The sequence below is a fragment of the Hippocampus zosterae genome, chromosome 15 (genome assembly GCF_025434085.1).
Source record: "Hippocampus zosterae strain Florida chromosome 15, ASM2543408v3, whole genome shotgun sequence".
NCBI classification, from domain to species: Eukaryota; Metazoa; Chordata; class Actinopteri; order Syngnathiformes; family Syngnathidae; genus Hippocampus; species Hippocampus zosterae.
In genome coordinates this window covers 2,357,480-2,377,263 of record NC_067465.1, presented here as the reverse complement: position 1 = coordinate 2,377,263, position 19,784 = coordinate 2,357,480, and the positions used below count along the sequence as shown (strand labels likewise).

The 19,784-nt window shown below is 43.8% G+C and overlaps 3 protein-coding genes across 5 annotated transcripts in view; 2 read left to right on the top strand and 1 right to left on the bottom strand.

The window, feature by feature from the left end:
• Positions 1 to 19,784, top strand: part of LOC127615951 (transcription factor BTF3 homolog 4-like) — a 135,699-nt gene that overhangs the window by 79,368 nt on the left and 36,547 nt on the right. The window lies entirely within an intron of this gene.
• usp33 (ubiquitin specific peptidase 33) lies at positions 1,460 to 13,637 on the bottom strand. Of its 3 annotated transcripts, none has more exons than XM_052087272.1 (24): positions 13,488 to 13,637; positions 11,000 to 11,100; positions 10,843 to 10,896; positions 10,699 to 10,761; positions 9,180 to 9,320; positions 8,907 to 9,018; positions 8,256 to 8,325; positions 7,832 to 7,945; positions 7,675 to 7,753; positions 6,982 to 7,414; positions 6,564 to 6,698; positions 6,167 to 6,282; positions 5,879 to 6,051; positions 5,734 to 5,804; positions 5,200 to 5,233; positions 5,081 to 5,126; positions 4,827 to 5,007; positions 4,608 to 4,734; positions 4,306 to 4,475; positions 4,142 to 4,223; positions 3,955 to 4,063; positions 2,702 to 2,804; positions 2,486 to 2,554; positions 1,460 to 1,793 (listed from the first exon to the last, which is right to left on the bottom strand). In XM_052087272.1, the coding sequence occupies exons 2-24, from the start codon at positions 11,081 to 11,083 to the stop codon at positions 1,627 to 1,629; spliced, it is 2,733 nt and encodes a 910-aa protein (XP_051943232.1). In that variant the 5' UTR covers positions 11,084 to 11,100; positions 13,488 to 13,637; the 3' UTR covers positions 1,460 to 1,626. The 3 variants fall into 3 exon arrangements, with proteins under 3 accessions (XP_051943232.1, XP_051943230.1, XP_051943231.1); XM_052087270.1 differs by lacking the exon at positions 13,488 to 13,637 and adding an exon at positions 12,626 to 12,803; XM_052087271.1 differs by lacking the exon at positions 13,488 to 13,637 and adding an exon at positions 12,626 to 12,803 and having other exon boundaries at positions 11,000 to 11,097.
• Positions 13,389 to 19,781, top strand: miga1 (mitoguardin 1). Its single transcript, XM_052087284.1, has 13 exons — positions 13,389 to 13,539; positions 14,256 to 14,396; positions 14,689 to 14,857; positions 15,175 to 15,339; positions 15,410 to 15,540; positions 15,639 to 15,923; positions 16,173 to 16,282; positions 16,356 to 16,428; positions 16,531 to 16,617; positions 16,927 to 17,160; positions 17,232 to 17,285; positions 17,494 to 17,610; positions 18,107 to 19,781. Exons 2-13 carry the CDS (start codon positions 14,304 to 14,306, stop codon positions 18,320 to 18,322), a joined length of 1,734 nt encoding a protein of 577 aa, XP_051943244.1. The 5' UTR covers positions 13,389 to 13,539; positions 14,256 to 14,303; the 3' UTR covers positions 18,323 to 19,781.

Sequence of the window (19,784 nt, the reverse complement as noted above, 5' to 3'; positions counted from 1 at the left end):
GTACTCTTTTATATTTATACAAAAAAAACTAATATCCTTTTTTTAACTCCCTGTCTGTGATAAATAAGTGCTGAATCTTAACCAACATACATCATTGTTACATTCAAACATCTGCATGCCCGTTTGCGTGTTGAAACAGCAGCGATTCTCAACCGGTGTAACCAAACATCAAAAAGCCGGGAAGCTGGTTATTATATTATATGCCACACTGGATGTGCGTCAATGGGTCATGCCGTTTTGGTGAGCAACAGAGTTTTGGTGAGCTGAGCAGTAAACTTTAAGTCCACTCGACAGGAAATTGGGTGGGCATGTATCATGACAGGACGCCGCATGCTCACAGGAAGTTGGCCATTTGGTTTCCGGCATCCGTTTTGAGAAAATTCAAAGGAAAATTCAGTCCCAAAAGCAAGTTTTACTTTGCAACATGAAATTTGGTCGATGTCTATCATGACTGGACGCATCAATAAGTCTCAATGATCTAGGACTGAACAGAAAGTCGGCCATTTTGGTTTGAAGCAGCCATTTTGGGTAGATTCGAGGACTTTTGCGCAACTTGAAAGAAACTTTACACAGCAATTTGCCCAAATCTGAAGGAGGTATCCTAAATAGACAGGCAACACCAAATGGGAAACTTTTTTTTTGCAATCTGATGTGGGCAGAAAAAGGCAGCGGTGTGCCGATCATTTTGATCACCATAGAAAGGGGGTCTTTTTCTTTTTTTTTGAAATTCCGCACCCCAAGCCAGTTTCCGCTAGCAACAAAAAAATTGGGTAACATGTCAATCATATCAGGATACATGAAAAAGTCTCCTGAATTGAACAGCAAGTCATCCATTTTGGTTTGAAGCAGCCATTATTGGGCAGATACCATGGCTCTGAAGTACTCCAACTCCTACTAGGGAATTCACCCAAATTAGTTCCACCAGGAAACAAGTATACTTAACCGACACCATGAAAAAGGGTGTGGATGATTTGAAAATTCAGCCCCAAAGCCAGTTTCACATAGCAACATGTAACTGAGTGGACATGTTGATCATATTTGGATTCAAGGAAAAAGTCGCAAGGACACCCATGCTTGGAATTGAACGGCATCCAAAACAGATGGGTGGTGCTCTTTTGTCTACTTAATCTAATGTGAGTGGAGCAAAGTGAGGCAAAGTTAGATAATTTTAGGGATTTGTTGCGAGAAAAGGGGTTACCAGGCCAGCTGAGAAGCGCTGTTCTACACGACAGTACACAAAAATTCCTCAGACTCATTAATTAGTCCCTTCATAACCTTAAGACGTTCGTCGGTGGAAGTGCTATAGGACAACAAGTGTCATGACAAACACGTGGTACATGTGCTCATTTGGTCAAAATAAAATGGCATTCCATGTTTTTTTGTTGTTGTTGTTATCTAGCTGCACACATTTAAAATAGTGACACGAGACAACTTCAGTGCTAATGGAAACATATACACGTTTGTACAACACGACAAGGTTTTGATTCCCTTTTTGGAGCGAGTTGTCGCGTAAGCAGTTAATGCCGGCGTCCTTTTTTTTTGCGTGAATGCGTTTCAAATCAAGGTGCAAAAAATTAAAAAGGCTTTTTTTTAACTCGTTGCCTTGTTCTTTGTTTGAATTTGTTTTTAAAGCGAGCGCGTCTCCACCTCGATCTTTTCCTCTGACTGGTGGGAGGCGTCCGCTTCCTGGTGGCCGGTGACCACGCTGGGCCGCACAGTCACCAGTGGGCCGCCACCGTAGATGGCATGCAGGAAGTTCCATGTCTCCTCTGAGATTTGGCCCGAGTCTGCGCCTACAAAGAGGGAGAGATACCATTTATCACTTCTCACCTCAAAAGTATACAAGATTCGGGAGTTCAAATCATTGTCATGCTTCGCGTGAGACTTCAGCGAAGTAAGCGTCTCAAGCCGGAGTTGGCAAACGATTGCGCTGAAGGGCCACGTTTGTGATTGAAAATGAACAGATACGTCATTAAAGGGGAAGAAGAGTGAAACATTTTCTTCACCTTAAATTCTACGTGCTTCCATTAGTCTAAATACAACATTTTGATTATCATTGCATTTGTGGAATATGAATGAAAAAGCAAAATCCACCCATTATTATCCATCTCAGTGGACGTGCCTTTTGCCACTTTGTTGACTAAAAATAACCTTGCACTTGCCCAGGACGTGATTGGTCACTACCTGTAGTGACCAATCACGTTCCACCTGTTTTCTGAGTTTGGTCATGTGACATTCACAAGCTAAGCCATGATTGGTCGTTACCTGAGCATCTGTGCCACATAGAATATATTATTATAAATTACGTCTGTTATCATTAATTTTTTTTTTACTTGACTTCCCCTTTGATAGATATCTAAAAAACAAAACAAAACAGTAATAGCATTATTTTTAGGTCAACCAGCTTCTACTTAAAATGTTCCACTATATTTTCTGAAGTGAAGAGATGATGCATTATAAAAACATTTCAAATGACTTTTTGTACCTTGTTTGAGTGTTAAATGGCCAATCTTGCTCACTGCTATCTTGGAATTATCAATGGGGCCTGGAGGATCTTGAAAGAGAAATATCACAATTAGTTCACTCACACACAATCACTCACCTTTCTTGGACATTGTGCTTATATTAATTTCAGAGTGTGATGATGACACATTTATTTCACATTCTAATTAGACGTAAGAGTGTGTGTACTTCCACTTACCATTGTCTTTCCCTTTGACAAAGCCCTCCCACTCACGGAACCACTGCATGCTGATGCAGGATATGACCACCGGAGACTCCTCATCCTGGAAGGCCTTGTTCAGCTGCAGAGAGCGCAAACAAGGGGGTATGAGGAGTGAGTGTCGCTGGAGGAGAGTGGCGAGAGGGAAGGAGAGGAGGCGGCGGGGGAGGTGTTCGCGGAGAATAAATGAAGTGAGGATGAAAGGACTGAGTGAGGAGATGGAAAACTAAATCAATTCTCTCTGGTCCTTCACTGTAATTGCACAACATTCTGTCTGTGGCTGTGTTGTCTTTTTGGAAAACAAGACACTTCCTATTCTCGGTACGTACACGCGGTTCCACACACGCAGTAATTTTGTAAGGATATCTTGCTTATCAGTATATACAGAATTTACACACCTGTGGCTTTTATACAGCACATAAAGCACATTTGTTGGCGTATTTCTCACAGAGGTACTGAACATTCAGGACAAATGACAAGATTGTGCCTTTTAACCAGTGAGGTTGTGCAGCCACACATTTAAACAGACAATATGCAAACTTAACATTTCATTTCATTGCATATTACAGAGTAATCTACAGTAGTTGGGTCAAAGTCATGACTTCATTTGTCCGCATGACCGTATAATACTGCCACCTGGTGGACAGGTCGCACACAGCAAAATAAACTGAAATAAAGTCATCATGATGCACAAATTGTTTAATTATTCCCATTCAATTTATTACGAAATTACTGAATTTTTAATTTAGTAAATTATAATATCGTGATATTTTCTTCATTAAAAAAAATAAAGGCGGGAGATTGCATTGACGGTGCACCTTCACACAACAAGACGAGTGATGTCAATGACTACCGCTTTGCACACACGTGATGCGTGTCACATGTTAACATAGTTCACACCTCTTCCTGGCACTGCAGAAAAACACCCTGAAAGACGTGATGTCCTGCTTCTGTTATGGGTTTGTGCAGCTAGACACAATCTTTGAAGGCAGTAAAATGCTGGCGAGATGGACGTGGGTAGATTGCACAAATGCTAAGGCAGCTGTATCCATCCCAATACATTAATAATGAGGCTTTCCTCAGCTTAACACCTCTCATCTCCCTCTAGGGTGATGAGCACAAAAAGCAGCCCCAAATCGCACAGGAATGGCAATGCAATATTAATGGCACCAATGATATCATACATATTTAGTGATTTCATTGAGAATTCGGTGGATCAGGGGTCAACTTACCCGGACAAACATGTCCAGCTCTGACTTGCGCCGCTTCTCCAGTTTCTCAACCTCAATCTGGCACGTGTTGCAGATGTACAGGTGATTGACGGCAGGTCCTCCCCCGTACCTTAGCACAAAACCAGACCCGTTAAGTCACCCGGGGAACAAGCCTGATTACAAGAGCAGTCAGGGTGAATCAACATACCTGCTGTACAGGTGGTCCCACACGGTCTGTGGTACCACTACGGCCAGCTCCTCAATGTAATTTGCTTTGTTGGGTGGAACACCTGACATGACAGGAAAGGGACATTCAAACCAGCGGACAGAAATATCGTACACAAAAGTAAATCCAGGTATGCGTAATAGTACCTCCGTGCGGGCACAGGAAATCTTCGTTGGAGATGGGCCCCGGCTCAGCAAAGGTCTTGAACTTATTGAGCCATTGGCGGGAAATGTAGAACTGTAATAGGCTGGGCTCCATCATGTTGAGCAAGCCCGACACCCTATTGCGCTCCTTCACTGTATCCTCGTTGCTCTTCCTGCATGGTGGGAGTAGACACAATATGGTGACTGCACCTTCCACACACTATCGTATTGATATTTTGGGGATGGCACTACGAGCTGCCATTGTAGTGACTTCTTTGCGTACAAATAGTAGCATGGATACTTACTTGTAGAAAAGCACATAAGCCTCAGCATTCTGGACACAAGACTCTGACACCTCAGTCACGCTTTGGTCATCAAACTCATACCAAAGATTGTTGAGGTCGTTCCGACAGTATGCAATGTAGTGGCCACCTGCGAAAGCAAGGGAAGAGGGAGTGAGTTATAAAAGGAGTATTTGCAGACCATAAGAAGAAAGTGTGCCATTTCTATCGGTGCCCACTCACTGCTGGCAGTGCCATGGTGGCAAATGACTGACAACAGGTCGTAGTTGGTAGTCTGTGTTGAGCTGTCCTTGGCTAAGAAGGGCTGCAGGTCCAGGCCCTCTAAAGGGAAGGAGACATGGGTGCCAATCTTGGTGGAGAACATCAGCTCATGCCTGAAGCGCTTCAGGTGGATACACAGAATCTAAAAGAAACGATATTCAATTCAATCAGGAGACTCAGGCCAAGGCTTACGTTTTGTGATGTCAAGTTTATACCTCTGGCAAACTTTGCATTTTGCAAAACTTGACTCCATTTCGTAACCTATGGGGGAAATAGGATGATGACGTCATTTAAAATGCTTTGAATGTTGAAATATAATTTTAAAGATACTTACTTCTTGCATTTTTCACAGCTATACATGTTGTCGCCTAGAAAATGACACCACAAATTGGAATAAAAAAAAAAAGAGTTAAACAATCTAAATCAAGTCCATCTCTGAAAATGTGATGCCAAATCACACTAGATTGCCGGCGAATCACGCTCGAACTACACAAAATCTTGCAAGACTTCCATGAAACCATACACGACTTTGAAAAATGTGAATGACTTCCACTAAAGCACACAAAATTTCAGCTAATTGTTCATTACTTCCAATGAATCATACAAGTCTTCCTCTAAATGACATGTCCATAAATTTGCACAAGACTTTGGCTTCTTTCAAAAATATTTTTATATGAATGTATTCACGTGATCCGAGTTTGATGCCATTGTAGACAACTGAATGGATATAGCCTAACTCATTTTAGCTCTTGGTTCTCGTTCGCTTGCAAACTTGGTGAGATTCATTCAATAGCACCTCTGTTCAGCATTTGACACAATGGATTAGAATTATTATGACAATGCCTATAATAATCATCAGCTTGCTCACCTTTCAGCTCGTCCCTGGCGAAGAAGGCCGCGAGACAATCTTGTAGCGTGACCACCGGACCCCAGAACCAGCTGAAAACAGAAGCCGACACGAGATGGATGTCACCCGCTCGATTATAAACACCCCAGATGTGTACGTGCTGTACCTCTTGATGTATTCCATGACAAATGCAATCCACCCCTGTGGCGCGTAGACTTCCCCGCAGGAGCCGGCTTTCACCAGGGATGTCTGGTGGGTAGCGGAGTGCAGTTTGGCCAGGTCCTCCTTTCCCGGGATGGGTAAGGAGATGTCCTGGAAGTTCTCCAGCGTGACCGACACCTGAAAACACACATGGTTTGTGACTTGTCGTGGAGCATCTTTATGCGTACTTGGGTGAAAACGCCGGTGAACCCCCGCCCCGCCCCAATCCAACCACCACCCACCCAACACTCACCCGATCACAGGTGAGGCACTGCACAGAGCTCACAATAGTCCCGTCGAACACGTCCGAGATGACGCTACGGTACCTCCTCTGACACTTGCTCTTGGGTGGGGAGAACGCGCTCATCGCTGTGAAGAGGCAGCAATAGGACATACTCGGTAAGAATAAGCTGTGCAATAATGTCCAGGGAGGTGTTTTAATTAACAATGAAAAAATAAAACGCAATGGAAAAACAACTAATGACAACGGAGAATGAGAAGTGATGTCCACGGCAAGGGCAACTTGTTAAAAAAATAGTCTTTCGTGTGCAACTGTTATTTTTTTTCTTTTTAGGGGTATTCCTTTCCACCAGATGCCACCCCCCCCACCCTCCAAAGTTCCATTTTTGATCAGGAAACGTATCACGTACCTTTCTTGTGTGCAGTGTTGAGGCTGGGCCACACAGAGGAAGCTTTGGGCGGGCTGCTGGACATTTTGTGGGCCTGCAGAGGAACCGGACTTTGCGGTCTTGTGATGTTGGAGATTTGGATATCGGGAAAGGACTCTGGAGGAGGCAACCAAATCAAACGTTGATGACAGCCAATCGCAGTGAGCCACAAAAGGTTAGTGATACCAGGCCTTCAGATGAAATTTCACGGACGAATCTAAAATGTATTCCATTTTACGGGTGAACTTAATCCTCTCTAAACCTTTGAATGCACGTGTCCAACTTCGAAAGTGTTTCAGTGCTTTTTGCACCACTTTCAGTCCTCTAAGCAGGAGTTGAATGGCAAAATTCCATGAAAGTGTCCAAGCACATGCGTATCGATAGAATATTTTCTTCTCACCCGATGTCCTGCTTTGTGTCTTAATGTGTCCCTGACTGCTGATAATGGGCGTGGTCTCTGTGGTGGTGTCAACATCTTTGTCCATGTCCGCTTCTGTGTTCTCCCCGGCGCGGTAGATGTCGTTGATCATGTTCTTCTCCTTTTGCCACTCTCTGTTGGCCTGGACGTCGGCCTGCTCGGGAATCAGCATCTCGGCCTCGTTGTCGACGACGACGGTGGGCACGTCTGCGTGAAGTGCTTCGCCATCGGCCCGATCGCTGCACCCGCACGACTCGCATGACTGAAAGTCGTTGTCCGACTGGTTATGGTTCTCCTCCTTGGGCGGGCTGTCATCCACCGTGCCGCTGCCGGATGGCTCGTATGGCTCCGGCAGCGTCTCCTTCAACTCTTCGTGCAGCTGGTCCATCAAGCAGCGCAGAAACTCCTGCGAGTCCTGCGGTTCATAAGCAGTATGGAACAGCATAAAAGTGTGTTTTGCTGATGTATGGACAAACCGAAAACCACAAGTGTGTGAATGAAACAACGAAGCCTCTGGGAATGATCCACAGCAGTACTAATTCTGAAACATTTGGGTCCGAGCTGTCCACCATTGCCCTTCAACAGAGCCACTATCTTGCCTCTGGTATAAAGGCACAGGTAAAGAAACACTTTTTATGCCTATTATGGACCAACTAAGAAAGAAACATCACATACCTGCTGAGAATATCCTCTGAACATTGGGTTGATGGCTTTGATTCCCTGGAATAGATTAGTCGGGACCACGTAGGAGGGTCTGCAATGTGACAGAAGTGTAAAACGGAAGAGCTAACTAACCGTGGGTGATTTTTAACAAGAGGAAAAAGTCACCGACCTGTTCTTGTGCCACAGGTCAGACACGAGTTTTTGGTAGCTCTTGCAAAGCCCTGGCTTCTTGTCTGTCCGTACCAGGCCGCCGCACTCGAGGAAAAACTGCGTCAACGGCGGGCTGTGACAAAAAGGACAACTTGTTACGGCTATGAGAAAATCTGATAGTTCGACAGTAAAAAAAAAAAGGATCCAGACTAACTTATTTTTAAAAGGTGGACCGTGGAATCTTCCCTGAAATTTTAGCGGCAATTTTGCTTCAAAACATTGTTGCTTTTTGTGGGCAATCACAAAAGGTGGGGGCAATAACAAATATCAGCCCACAGGGAGCAACAATAGGGCTTCTTTTATAAGCGGCGCACTGCAGCAGCTTTGTGTGCGGAGCGTGTGGGTTGGCAAAAAGAAACGGGCATCGTCAAGGAAAATATTACCAGTTGGACAGGGCCTGTAGAGCAGCGTTCATGTAGCACGTGTTGCCGATGTTCTTCAGTCCAGTCAAGCCTGTGAAGGGAGGAGGGCGTGCAGTTAAGCAACCAATCAGAAAGAGAAGTGGCCTTCAGTCTGTTGGCGGTGAGGATCATTTTGGTCAACTTCGACAAAAAAGGTGGCTGTTCAAGCCCGTTTATGTCTACCCACTCAATGCGAAAATCTGTGACGCTAAAATCTCCCCAAAAAAAGATTTACAGAGAATTGTTTATTCTGTATTTGCTGTATTATGTCAGTGGTTGGAGGGGGACCCGGTTGCATAATGGGGATGATGATGACCTGCGCATTTGTGTTTATATGTGATTGTCTAAAGAGAAATTTGCAAAAACTTAAAAATAAGCCAGCAGGTTGTCTGTAAAGTATCTCGTGTGCACCTTTTATGAAATTGTATCCTTCATTTTTCTCACAGTTCTTGTTTCGTCTCTTTTGTACCAACGGCCTAGATCAAAAATTTATTTTTCTGGAACGTATAATTCCGTTTGCATGTGGACGAAAGGCCAAAAAGACGCACGCATTGGCTGCCTAAGCGGCACTGACACAAAGCAATAGTGGCGTGCAAGGGACTCGCGTCGCTTGTGCACTACAGTGCTGCTAACCTCGAGCACGCATGTCATCCTCTTCCTCCGTCTCCATATCCAGGTCTTCGGAAACGCCATTGGGGGTCCCACGGAGGGAGGCGGGGCTCATAGGAGAGGCTCTGTCGTTACCCTGCGTGAAGTACACCCACACACAAAAACAACAAATACTCTTGTTATCAGGACAATGCCAAAGCTCAAAGACGAGAGGAAAAAAAAACAATGTTACATAACCAATTATGCAATAAAATAGTCATATTCACAATAAGAGGACGATGGGGTGGTGGCATGTACCTGCTGAGAGGAAGCAAGAGGCTTGCTGTTGGACTGCGGGGTCTGAGGGACTAGTTTACGGTCCAAGAAGACCTCCTTGCCGCAGGCATAACACCACACTCGCAGCGTGGTCAGGTTCACCGTCAGGTTGTGGCCGGTCTCCTGGGTGCAACAAAGACAATGGAATCAAACACATCCAAGGTTTTGTTTGTTTGTTTGTTAGCTCATGTGCATTATTGCTGGAGACCGCATTAATGGTCACACAGCAGCAGGCAAAGCGAGCGCGACAACAAAGAAAGAGTCGGTCTAAATGATTCACGAGAGGAAATATCACAGACACTATTATGCGCTTTGATATGTGGATTTACTGGACTTTGCATCAGCGATGTGATGCGAAAAGGACATTTACTGCTTACTTGTGGAGTAAAGGTAGAGGTTTACTAATGAAATCTGAATAATTTATACAAGTACCATGGGGGAAAAATAATGTCTTTCAAAGGCACGGGGTTATTAATTTTTCACACTTGTATGACCTTTAATAGAATGTTAAAATGTAAATGTTTTTAAAGACTGCAATTAATAAAGGTTTTATTATGGTGACACCCTGACTCTGGAACAGATTTAACAAAGAGAAACAAGCAATAACGAATCCCCATGGTGGTCTTATGCCACAATCCTTCAGACTAGTGCGACTGTGGAGTTCATGTTTCCAAATAAGAAGACAAACTATTGATGTCAAACTTTCATAACGAGAAAAGATTTAAGCTCTCATTTTGAATTGAGGACATTTCAGTCAATTGGTATGCTTTCATTTGTGGTGTGAATTACAGTTGGCTGGTTGGCGTTTCACTTTCTTAAAAAGAAAAGATTTGAGTTGTTATATATTTGTCAAAATTGTGTATTGTGTGTTTTTTGGCAAACGTGTTGTTTATTTGAGATTCATCTGTTGGGAGTATTTACTGCTCGCATTTCAATGGTTCATTTTAAGGATCATTAAGTCTGTTCCTGTTTATAGAAAAGAAAACCACTTTATGCTAAGCAGTTCCATCAAACCCTGACCTTATGACTAAGGTGCAGACCGAACTGCTATTTCATCCATCAAGTAAGTGGATGGAAGGACATCACGGTGCTTTGGAATGAATCCAATCATCTTCGCAAGCACACAATCCACTGTATTTTCCATCTGGGTCAAGGAGCGCAGAATCTCTCTCGAGGCACCGCAAATGATGACTTAGCATTCCTATCACTTTAGCAAAGATGCATCCAATGGAGAAAAAAACGGCCCGGCTAACAATGTGATACTGTCAACGTGCAAGTGGCAGCACTGCTTCGTCTCTGCCCCACTTCCCTCAGGAATCACTATTAATAATAGATGAGCCACTCGTGAAATTGTACTGGATGTGGAGATGCCTAGGTTGGATTTTTGCTGCAGGTCCAATATATATAATTCCCTGCAACCTGGTGTTCATTTTGGTGATGAACGAGCCAAAAAGTTCCCAAACCCCATTATATTTTTCCCCACACGTTTGGGATATCTCACCTGCGAGTGTCCAGTGCTGTGGTCCACATGGGATTCTCCACAGCCAACGTATGCACAGCCATTCTAGTAACACAATAATAATACAATATTTTCCGGATAACAAAACACCTTTTGTTGTTGTATTTTTCCCCTTTTTTGTCCTACCTCCAAACAAGCCCACAAATTTGGTCCTCCAACTTTACAATCTTGACACTGGCCCTGGAGATATGACATCTTTGTTAGCGTGTATGGCACAACATTGAATGTTGTGTAAAGTTCAGCCATTGTCATAATGGGTGGTAACGAGAACAAAATGACTCACGTGTGACTTGTGGATGAGTTCCTCCTTGGTGATCTCCCCCACGCAGTCCAGGTGGGGGCAGTCGCAGCTGGGGGCCGGCGGCATTGCTCACCCGACAGCTGCTAAGGAAAAAAAGGGGGAAATGAAAAGTCAGTTCTTCTTTCAAGTAAAGCAATCTTGACATGGATCACTGCGGCGTTGTTGATTGCTTTGAATATCATCTGCATCTCGACGACAGGTTGGGGGGGGGGGGGGCAAAGTCACGACACACATGAGCAATCAGTCGTTATCAGCCTGCATGTCACGCCGGTGCCGCCATCAACAGCAGCATCTCAATGACCTGCTTGCTGTCTATTGTGTATGCAGCAATGATTGCATCCAAATCACACGTGTGCCAAAGCTTTCAGTACTGTATAGATTTTAGTAAACTGACAAGAATAAAGTCATCATACAATGAGAAAAAAATGTTCAACTTTCTTCTTGTAACACTACGGCTCTCTTCTCAAAATGGTAAGACTTTATTTTTGTAAAATGAGATGTTTTCACTTGAAATTTCCTCATTTTATTCTTGTAATACCGCAACCCCATTATTACAGAAAAGCAAAGTGATTCTTTAAATGTTCAGCGTGGCAAAATCAACGTCAACAATGTTGCCTTATGATTAAAACAATACCAAATCTGAAGTTACTAACCAGAAACTCTTTTTAAAATAATAATAATAATAATAATACATCACATAATACTTTAGTCATTATTATTTTTTCCCACTCATATTTTAAAGTAACAGTATTTTTACTTGGGGACAACCTCTTTTCAGTTATCACGGTACTTTATGCTGTTTCATGTGATTGTTATTTTAAGTATTTTGTACACATTTAATGCCATGGGTAACTGACTTGGGTAACATCAGTAAACCGAGCTCCCCCCGACCCCACGTTTATTTTATGATAAGTGTGCATAATGGCTATATAGCATGCTGCACATAGAGGGGCTAAGAGGCTAAACCAGGGCGGGGCACGCTGTACGATACAGCAACCCGTTGTGCACACTGCACACAACAATCCACGACCAATACATGCTTATTTGCTTCATTCATCAAGACGCTTCATTGATACTGCGTTTATGTGCACATTACTTTACAGTGAATCAATTTCAACCCCGAGAGCCGGTTTTTGGAGCAGATTGTGTAAAAATATTAAAGTCAACTGCCGCCAGTCAGCTAGCTTCCTTCACGTTGACGGAAAAAAATAGTGTCACGTGTTTAATATACATTTAACAGAACAGAACATCCAATGTAAATGCCTTTCAAATCGGCCTACAAAGGTGAGCTGTCAAAAACAAGCGAGGCTTTTTTGTATTGGGAGCGGACTTAGCACTTAGCTTTAGCATCAACGTGACATTTGAGTATTTTATTTGGTGACTAAGCAAGGACACGCACACGCGCGCAATAATGTAAAAAAATATACAACAAATAAGTGGGTGGGTTTACTTCACGACAGTGCCTTAAGATGGTGCATTTAAGTCACCTGTTAGCATGGCACTAATGTTAGCCCGATAGCGTTGCGGAACGAAGCTAAAGCCGACAATCCCCCACTAAGGCTACTAAACTAAGAACCCCGCCCAGTGGCGACTTAAATCGGCGCCTACCTTTGCGATAAACGTCGTCGGTGTTGCCAACGTAGGTTATATTCCACTTGAAAGTCGGAATATTCGCGTTGGTTGTGCAGTTGACGTTTTCGTTTTGAACATTTACACTCCTTGGCCGTTCTGCGTGGTTGCTAACGTTACTGCCTTGTCCAATCAAAGAGCACAGAGTGGGCACAAGAGCGAAATCGTTTTGGCGTGGCTTCTTGGGCCCCTTAGCAAAGAATCGGCCTGAGCGATGTAGCCAAAGAATAAACGTTGGATACAAGAGAACAATACTCTTGACGCACACGCAGTTTCGCTTGGCGCTACGAAGGAGTACACAGTCATAAATTCCGTCCTTTGGGAGGTTATGTAAAGGTTTTCATCAAAATGGTGTTGGCTGTTGAACATGCGTCGACTCGTCAAGCCTGGCTTCTAGACTAGAATACCGATAGCAGTTACATATATTATCAATCAAGCAATTAACCAAAAGCTTTATTTAATTCGGAAAACAAATAAGGTCAGCATGATGATGAGTGGTTGGCACATCTGCCTTACAGTTCAAATGTCGCGGGACAAAATCCTGCTTCCGACCTCAAATGTCGGTAGGTGTTAATTGTTATTGTTCCCTAAAATTTTGTAGGATGCATAGCATACGATGCTACAGAGGAAAAGTAAAATAACAGTCCAAAAGTGTTCTTGTGAAAACGACCTTCAGTTTGACTTGCAATACCAAACTTCGTCAAGTAGTGGCGCTTGAATTCAGCGTAAAGCACGACAGAAAGTGGCACTCGCCGTTACCGACGTTAGCCGGGCCGGAGTTCTTTTCACGCGGCTTCACCTACGGAGGTCAGCTGGTCGATCGGGTGCACTCTTTTTTTACCTGCCTGCCTGCCTTGCTCCGAAGGCGGAGAAGAAGATTTCCACATGCTTCGGTAATCATTTTTAACCCTCATTCTGTCACGTCAATATTGCATATCGATAAACGTGTTGTTCTGAGGGGCGATGAGGTAACGAGTGCACTGATTAGCTGGCTAACTCTTAGCAATTTGGCACGGACGTGTGACGACAGGGCCATTTTTGTTAAGGACATTAATTTTACAAAAACACACCAAAAATTGTTTGAAACATGGATATAATTTCACTGCGAAGCGCTCCATGGAACGTATTTCAGTGGATATTGCTTTTTTAAGGCTTAGTTGTAGTACCTTATTTTGAAAATGTCTTGGATGTGTTCCTAAAGGGTATTTTTCAAAATTGCAAGCTTGATTAAAGTATTTAATATTTTAATGTTCATTTGTATTCCGCTTAAATAGCATGAAAATGTTTTTGTTAGTTAGCCTACATGTTTTTCCCCTCCAAATTACGACTTTTTACCAATTTTATTAAACCAATAGGCAGCTTTTCTCGTAATATTGTAACTTTATGCTCATAAAATCATGACATTATTTTATTTTAAAATTGCACATTTTTCAAATTTTACGACATTATTCTCATAACCATGACTGACAAATGACAAATCAACCTTGATTTTAAAAGATTTTGTTGACAGTGTGTGTGACGTTATACAGTCCATTAAAAACCTTATTTCAACTTGTTTGTACAGTAATAGCCATTATGTAATCATGTGTTGTTATCTCCTGCTTTGCAGCTCCGGCGGCCACACGAGGACTGGCGGTGTCATGACTAGAGCGGCCCAATGACGCACTACTCCCAGTTGTCGGCCAAGGCCGCTGCCCTGCGCGTCATCCACCTGCCGCTGGTTGTGTGCGGCTCTGTGGCACAGCTGCAGGTATATCAGGAAGTGCCCCCCGCCATAGCATCCGGGCGCTGTGATGTCACAGCAGACGCTGAATCTTGTTTAGCAGAGGTTGCTAGAGTTCAGGGTAGGATTAAAGTTGCACTTTGGTCAGTCTATTTATGCCTTATGCGGGATAATTTAATCAAAGTCACACCACTCCGAGAGTGAACACCCATACAGACTTAATTATATTTTCCCATCTATTTGATTATAAGCCATTAAGAAATACATTGCGAGTGTGGAGTCCCAACATTAGCTTGTGTGCGTGAATGTATTTCGTCAGGTGAGCACGGGCACCAAGAAGCTGGTTGCAGCCACAGTTTTTGGTACTGTCTCGCTGCTCTTCCTGGCTCGCCACTTTCAGAGGAGGCGAGGCCGCAAGAAGGCCGCATCGCCGCAATGGGATCAAGCCGGCATCCAGTTGTTCTTCTCCTCGACAGCACCGGAGGCTGGTGAGGCAATGTAGACCTGCCATAAAAGTGTGTGTCGGGGGGGCATTTATAGTTCTGCAATGACCGAGCATGTAAGGCAAGGAGGATGGGACAAACAATCAACAAATATTCCAATTCCTGATCTCATTTAGTCCACCATCCCCCTTTTGCATCCAGCACACGGATGCAATAGCATTTGGTCGATTTCTACTTTCTAACACTTTTCGAGCGTTCTGCTGTCGATAAAAATATAATCTCTCCGCTCTCATGTCAGACAAGAGCGCGATCATCATAAATACGATCCCTCAACCCTAAATCGGGATTTTCGCTTGCACCAGTCCTCGCTTCGGCGGGAGCCCCCAGGGAGCGTTCCGAGAGTCTAGCGTCTAGTGCTGACACGTCCAGCAGCGGCACCTGCGCCATCGAGTCCAGCTGCTGGGACCGACTGGGCGATGCTGAGCTCTGTAGCGTGGTCGCCACTCCTGAGAACCTCTACCTCATGGGTAAACGCTTTTGGAAGCCATTTCATACTACTTCAGAGTGACCGGTGACTTACGAAGTCTGTCCTGGCAGGCATGGATTTGTTCGAAGAGGCACTTCGGCGGTGGGAAGAGGCGTTGACGTTCAGGAGCAAGCAGGCAGATGACGACTTGATCTCTTTGAAGATGGGTGATGCGGATGCTGTCGCTGAGGAGAACATGGAAGTACGTGCTTCTGCATTTACATTTGGCTTCCATCATTCCACTTACAATAGTTGTACAATTATTTCTACTATTTCCTTCTTTTTTTGGGGGGGGTGTAGGATGTTATCAGTGCAGAGTTTATGCACAGGCTGAAGTCGCTGTTGCAGAGGGCTTACCGCTTGCAGGGCGAATTCGAGGGCGTGTTGGGGGGCACTTCGGAGCCTTCATCTAACGGCAGCAGCCAAGGTAGGTTCCTTTCCACCGCGTGCATAACAAATGACTATATTGTGGACGAGTATTTGACTTGTCTGTCAGACATTTTGTCTCAAGAGGAGCAGGATGACGCCTGTCTGAGAGACAGCATCAGCATCGCCTCCACTGACTCCTTTGTGTCTGCAGCTGAGGTGAGAAAATCGGCGCACCTTTTTAACATTTCGTGAGATGCTCAATGTCATATTAGCAACAACTGCTATCAACACAAAATGGCGGAGGAAGTGAGTGTTGGTTATTTTACATGGCATTCCTGCCTCGGTATTGCAAAATTCCCACACACACACTGACAACATTCCGGGCTCCGTTACCTCCCTTGGCTTTCTATTTTCCCCACTACATTTGTAAAGATGCGTCTTCCTTAAGTTACATTTTTCTGCTAGTTGTCAGAGCACAAGGAGCTGAGGAGCATCTCCACGCTGACTTATCATCCCTTCTACGAGGAGGCCTTGCAGCTGGCGGAGGAGGGGAAGATCTCCTGCAGGGTGCTGCGGTAAACGAGCGTCTCACATCGTAATAGATGTTGGCATCGATGTTGAAACCAGATTTGACTCCGCATTGGTCAGGACGGAGATGTTGGGGTGTCTTGGCGACGTGGATTTCCTTGCCAAGTTGCATTGCGTGCGGCAGGCGTGCCAGGTTGGTGGGGGCCGTTTGCATTTCTAAGCTTCTGTTGCATAGCCACAAGGGTGAAGATTGCAGCTGGTCTTTTTGTTGTTCGTTTATTTTTTTTGCCCTTAGCTTATCCTGTGTGAAAGAACCACAAGATTATTTCTGGCTGACACCGGGAAGAAGATTTTGTCATCCATCATTGTCAAAGCGCAAAAGGTAGAGTGGAAGTTGGACAAAAGGGGACCATTTGTACAAAATGGTCCAAAGCTCAAAAAAAGGCAATGTGCCCAGTTTTACTTTTCTACTTCAAAATAATACATCTTTGGTCGTGGTGAGAAAACTGCGAAATCTATGCCAACTTGAATGCATGTGTCAGAGATGGGAGACATGCTCACCAAAACAAGAGAAGGATAAGAAGGTGGGGACGATCAGAAACGGTTGGCAGTGTTGTGGAAGAATGCATGCTGACTGTCATATCGAAAGACCGATGTGCAGCGGTTTAGTTAGCCACACTGTTGTTTTCAGAGCCCAAAGAGGTTCGAGGAAGTGTTCGAGGAGATGATGTGCTTCCTGGAGCAAGCGGAGCACTGGGAGAACACGGCGGTGGAGTTGGCCACACGTGGCGTTAAGCACCTCAACTTTTACGACATCGTGCTGGACTTCATCCTCATGGACTCCTTCGAGGACCTGGAGAACCCGCCAGTCTCCATCCAGAATGTCGTGAACAACCGCTGGCTTAACAGCTCCTTCAAGGAGACGGTACGGGCAGCAAAATGTCAGGCCATCTAAGACTGCTGCAAATTCTGAGCTTTTTTTGGTGATGTTTTTAGGCAGTGGCGTCAAGCTGCTGGTCAGTGTTGAAGCAGAAGCGGCAGCACATGAAGGTTTGTACAATCTATCGCCTTTTTCACTGGAGCTCCCAATGTTTTTTTTTCTTCTACAAAGACAAAATCCAGACTAAATTTTTTGGGGTTTTCATTCTCATTACTCCCCCCCCCCTCTAAACAAAGTATGAATGCATCATAAACTTTCAAGTTTTTTTTCTCAAAAATAGGCCCCTTTGTTATTTCTGTGGCATTCTTGTAAAAACAGGTTCCAGATGGCTTCATCGCCCGCTTCTACACATTGTGCGAGCAGATCAGCCCCGTTTTGGCGTGGGGCTTCTTGGGGCCTAAGAGCTCCCTGCACGACTTCTGCTGCTTTTTCAAGGTGTGTTTCAAACATCAATGATGTAGTGTTTGTTGAAAAGATGACAAATTACCGCTTGGCCAGGAAGCCGTTGCCATGCATAACCCACATTTTTAAGTGGGAACGCGTCTAAATCGGTTCCTAACAGAGGATGATGGTTGTAAAAGTTGTAATTACATAAAAATACTTGATGTCAAACTTGGCAATTATTATATTTTTCCTGGTTGAAAATAACTACTTACGCCAGAGAGTTACTGAGTGGCATTTTATTGTTGCTGGAAATGAGTGTCTCAAGAAAAAAAAGCCATAGGAAAAACTATACACTATTGTAGTGGTTCTCGCCATTTTTTTTGGTTTGTGTTACCCCTATCCGACCCACCATCGATTTTCAAATGAAAATCATTAACTGCAGTACGTTCCTTCATGTGAATATTTAATTCTGAGGTATTGTCTTTACTTTTGAACCTTTACTGATCCAATTTGCCACTTAGTGACTTAATGCATTGTGGTCGTTTAGGATCAGGTGGTGCACTTCCTCAAGGACGTATTTGACCTAGAGAAGGTTCGGTACTCGTCCGTGGACAGCCTGGCTGAGGACATGTTGCATCTGTTGCACCGCCGCTCTGAACTGCTGTTGGCCTACCTGGGCGCAGACTCCCTGCGACCCAACGGCTGCAACGCCGCCATGCTCAACCTCCTGCCCGCAGCTATCATGGAGGGTCGCATGCAGTGAGTGGTTGTTAACAGCATACTGTATTTCCCATCATGCCGTCCGTCACTTTAAGACTTTATTCATGCTCTGCCCGATGATTGGTGCAGCTATTGTATCGAAATAATCACTCGATGCAGCCTCAGCTCATTGAGGACACCCAAACCCAACCACCATCCTGAACCGGGAGTCCCCAAATTTTTCTTACATTGACTTCTTACACCACTCTTTATTGAACCAGGACCTTTATTGCTCAAACACCTGTTGTGAATTTTGCCGTGACGCTCATTGTTTGAGAACAGCAACTTGTACAAAAAGTACCGGTACTGCAACATTTAAGTTGGACATGTGTATTCCAAAGTTAAGGTCACATTAAGTTCACCTGTAAAGGTTTGAATGCATTTTAGGCTCGTCCTGAAATCTAATCTGAAAGCCAAATATCCCTTTTTGTGAATAGTGCAATTTTGTGTCTTATGTACAAACAACCTGGTGTATTTATCATGTATACACATACACAGTGAAACCTCCAGTGTCACTGTTGTGACATTGTCTTTTAAGTTGTTTCCAGACCAATTCTGTCCTCGGAAATAATGTGAATCACTTAGGCTGTGCAATGTTTGAACAAAGCTGATTGCCATACTTGGATAAGTTTTACACTGCATTATACAATTAGAAAGTAAAACTACTCACCATTGAAGACACTTGTCAGGCAGGGGCAGTGCAAGACTCTCAGCTTGTGCAGTGGTGTGTGTAAGACAGATGGGAAGCAAGGTGCAAGAAACTTTTTCTTGCACCTTGCTTCCCATCACTGGTACCAATTTGGTAATTCATAAGAAGGGCAGAAAGAGACTTGTCTTTTCTCGCAATTTGGTTTAACTCCAAAAATTGAACAGTTTTTGGGGTTCTTTTTTTAAAATAAAGATCCTCCGATACATTTTTTTTGGGGGGGGGGGTGTATCGTCATTCATTAGGTATCCAATAATCGGTTCAAGCACACTGAATAGGAAATAAGCTGCTCTTTACCTAGTTTAAATCATTTTATCACACTTTAAAATTTAGTTCAAATTCAAAGAAATCCTTTACAAAATGCATGTTAAAATATTTATTTTAATACACGTACTCTGCTATAGGATCTTTTTGGAGTCATTTGTGGCCAGAATTCATTGTATTCAACTAGAGATGTTCATTGTACTGTACATGCCGGAAATAACTATTTGAAGAGCATTTTAATGTTTGGTGCAATAGGTTGACTGCAAAAGAAGGCAATTGAAAGGGTCAAAATGTCCACTGATAGTCCATTTGGGGCTCGTCTTCACTGCGGCACATATGTGTTAACTTTGCGCTGTCAAGAATAAATAGGTCCTGGACAACAAGTGGTGTTCGTGATTTGTAAATAAATGTTCTGGTACTTGCTCCATGTCGGAAGTGAGTATGTGTTCTAAAACCAAATAAATGTTGACAAGTCTGTCATTCGATGTCATGAGCC

Coding starts and splice junctions, on each gene's coding strand:
- usp33 (XM_052087272.1), bottom strand. CDS start 11,083: ATGCCGCCGGCCCCCAGCTGCGACTGCCCCCACCTGGACTGCGTGGGG. Junction 10,762..10,842: donor ATTTGTGGGCTTGTTTGGAG/GTAGGACAAAAA, acceptor TTGTGTTACTAG/AATGGCTGTGCATACGTTGG. Junction 9,321..10,698: donor ACAGCACTGGACACTCGCAG/GTGAGATATCCC, acceptor TGTTGCACCCAG/GAGACCGGCCACAACCTGAC.
- miga1 (XM_052087284.1), top strand. CDS start 14,304: ATGACGCACTACTCCCAGTTGTCGGCCAAGGCCGCTGCCCTGCGCGTC. Junction 14,858..15,174: donor CTCGACAGCACCGGAGGCTG/GTGAGGCAATGT, acceptor CGCTTGCACCAG/TCCTCGCTTCGGCGGGAGCC. Junction 15,541..15,638: donor TCGCTGAGGAGAACATGGAA/GTACGTGCTTCT, acceptor GGGGGGGTGTAG/GATGTTATCAGTGCAGAGTT.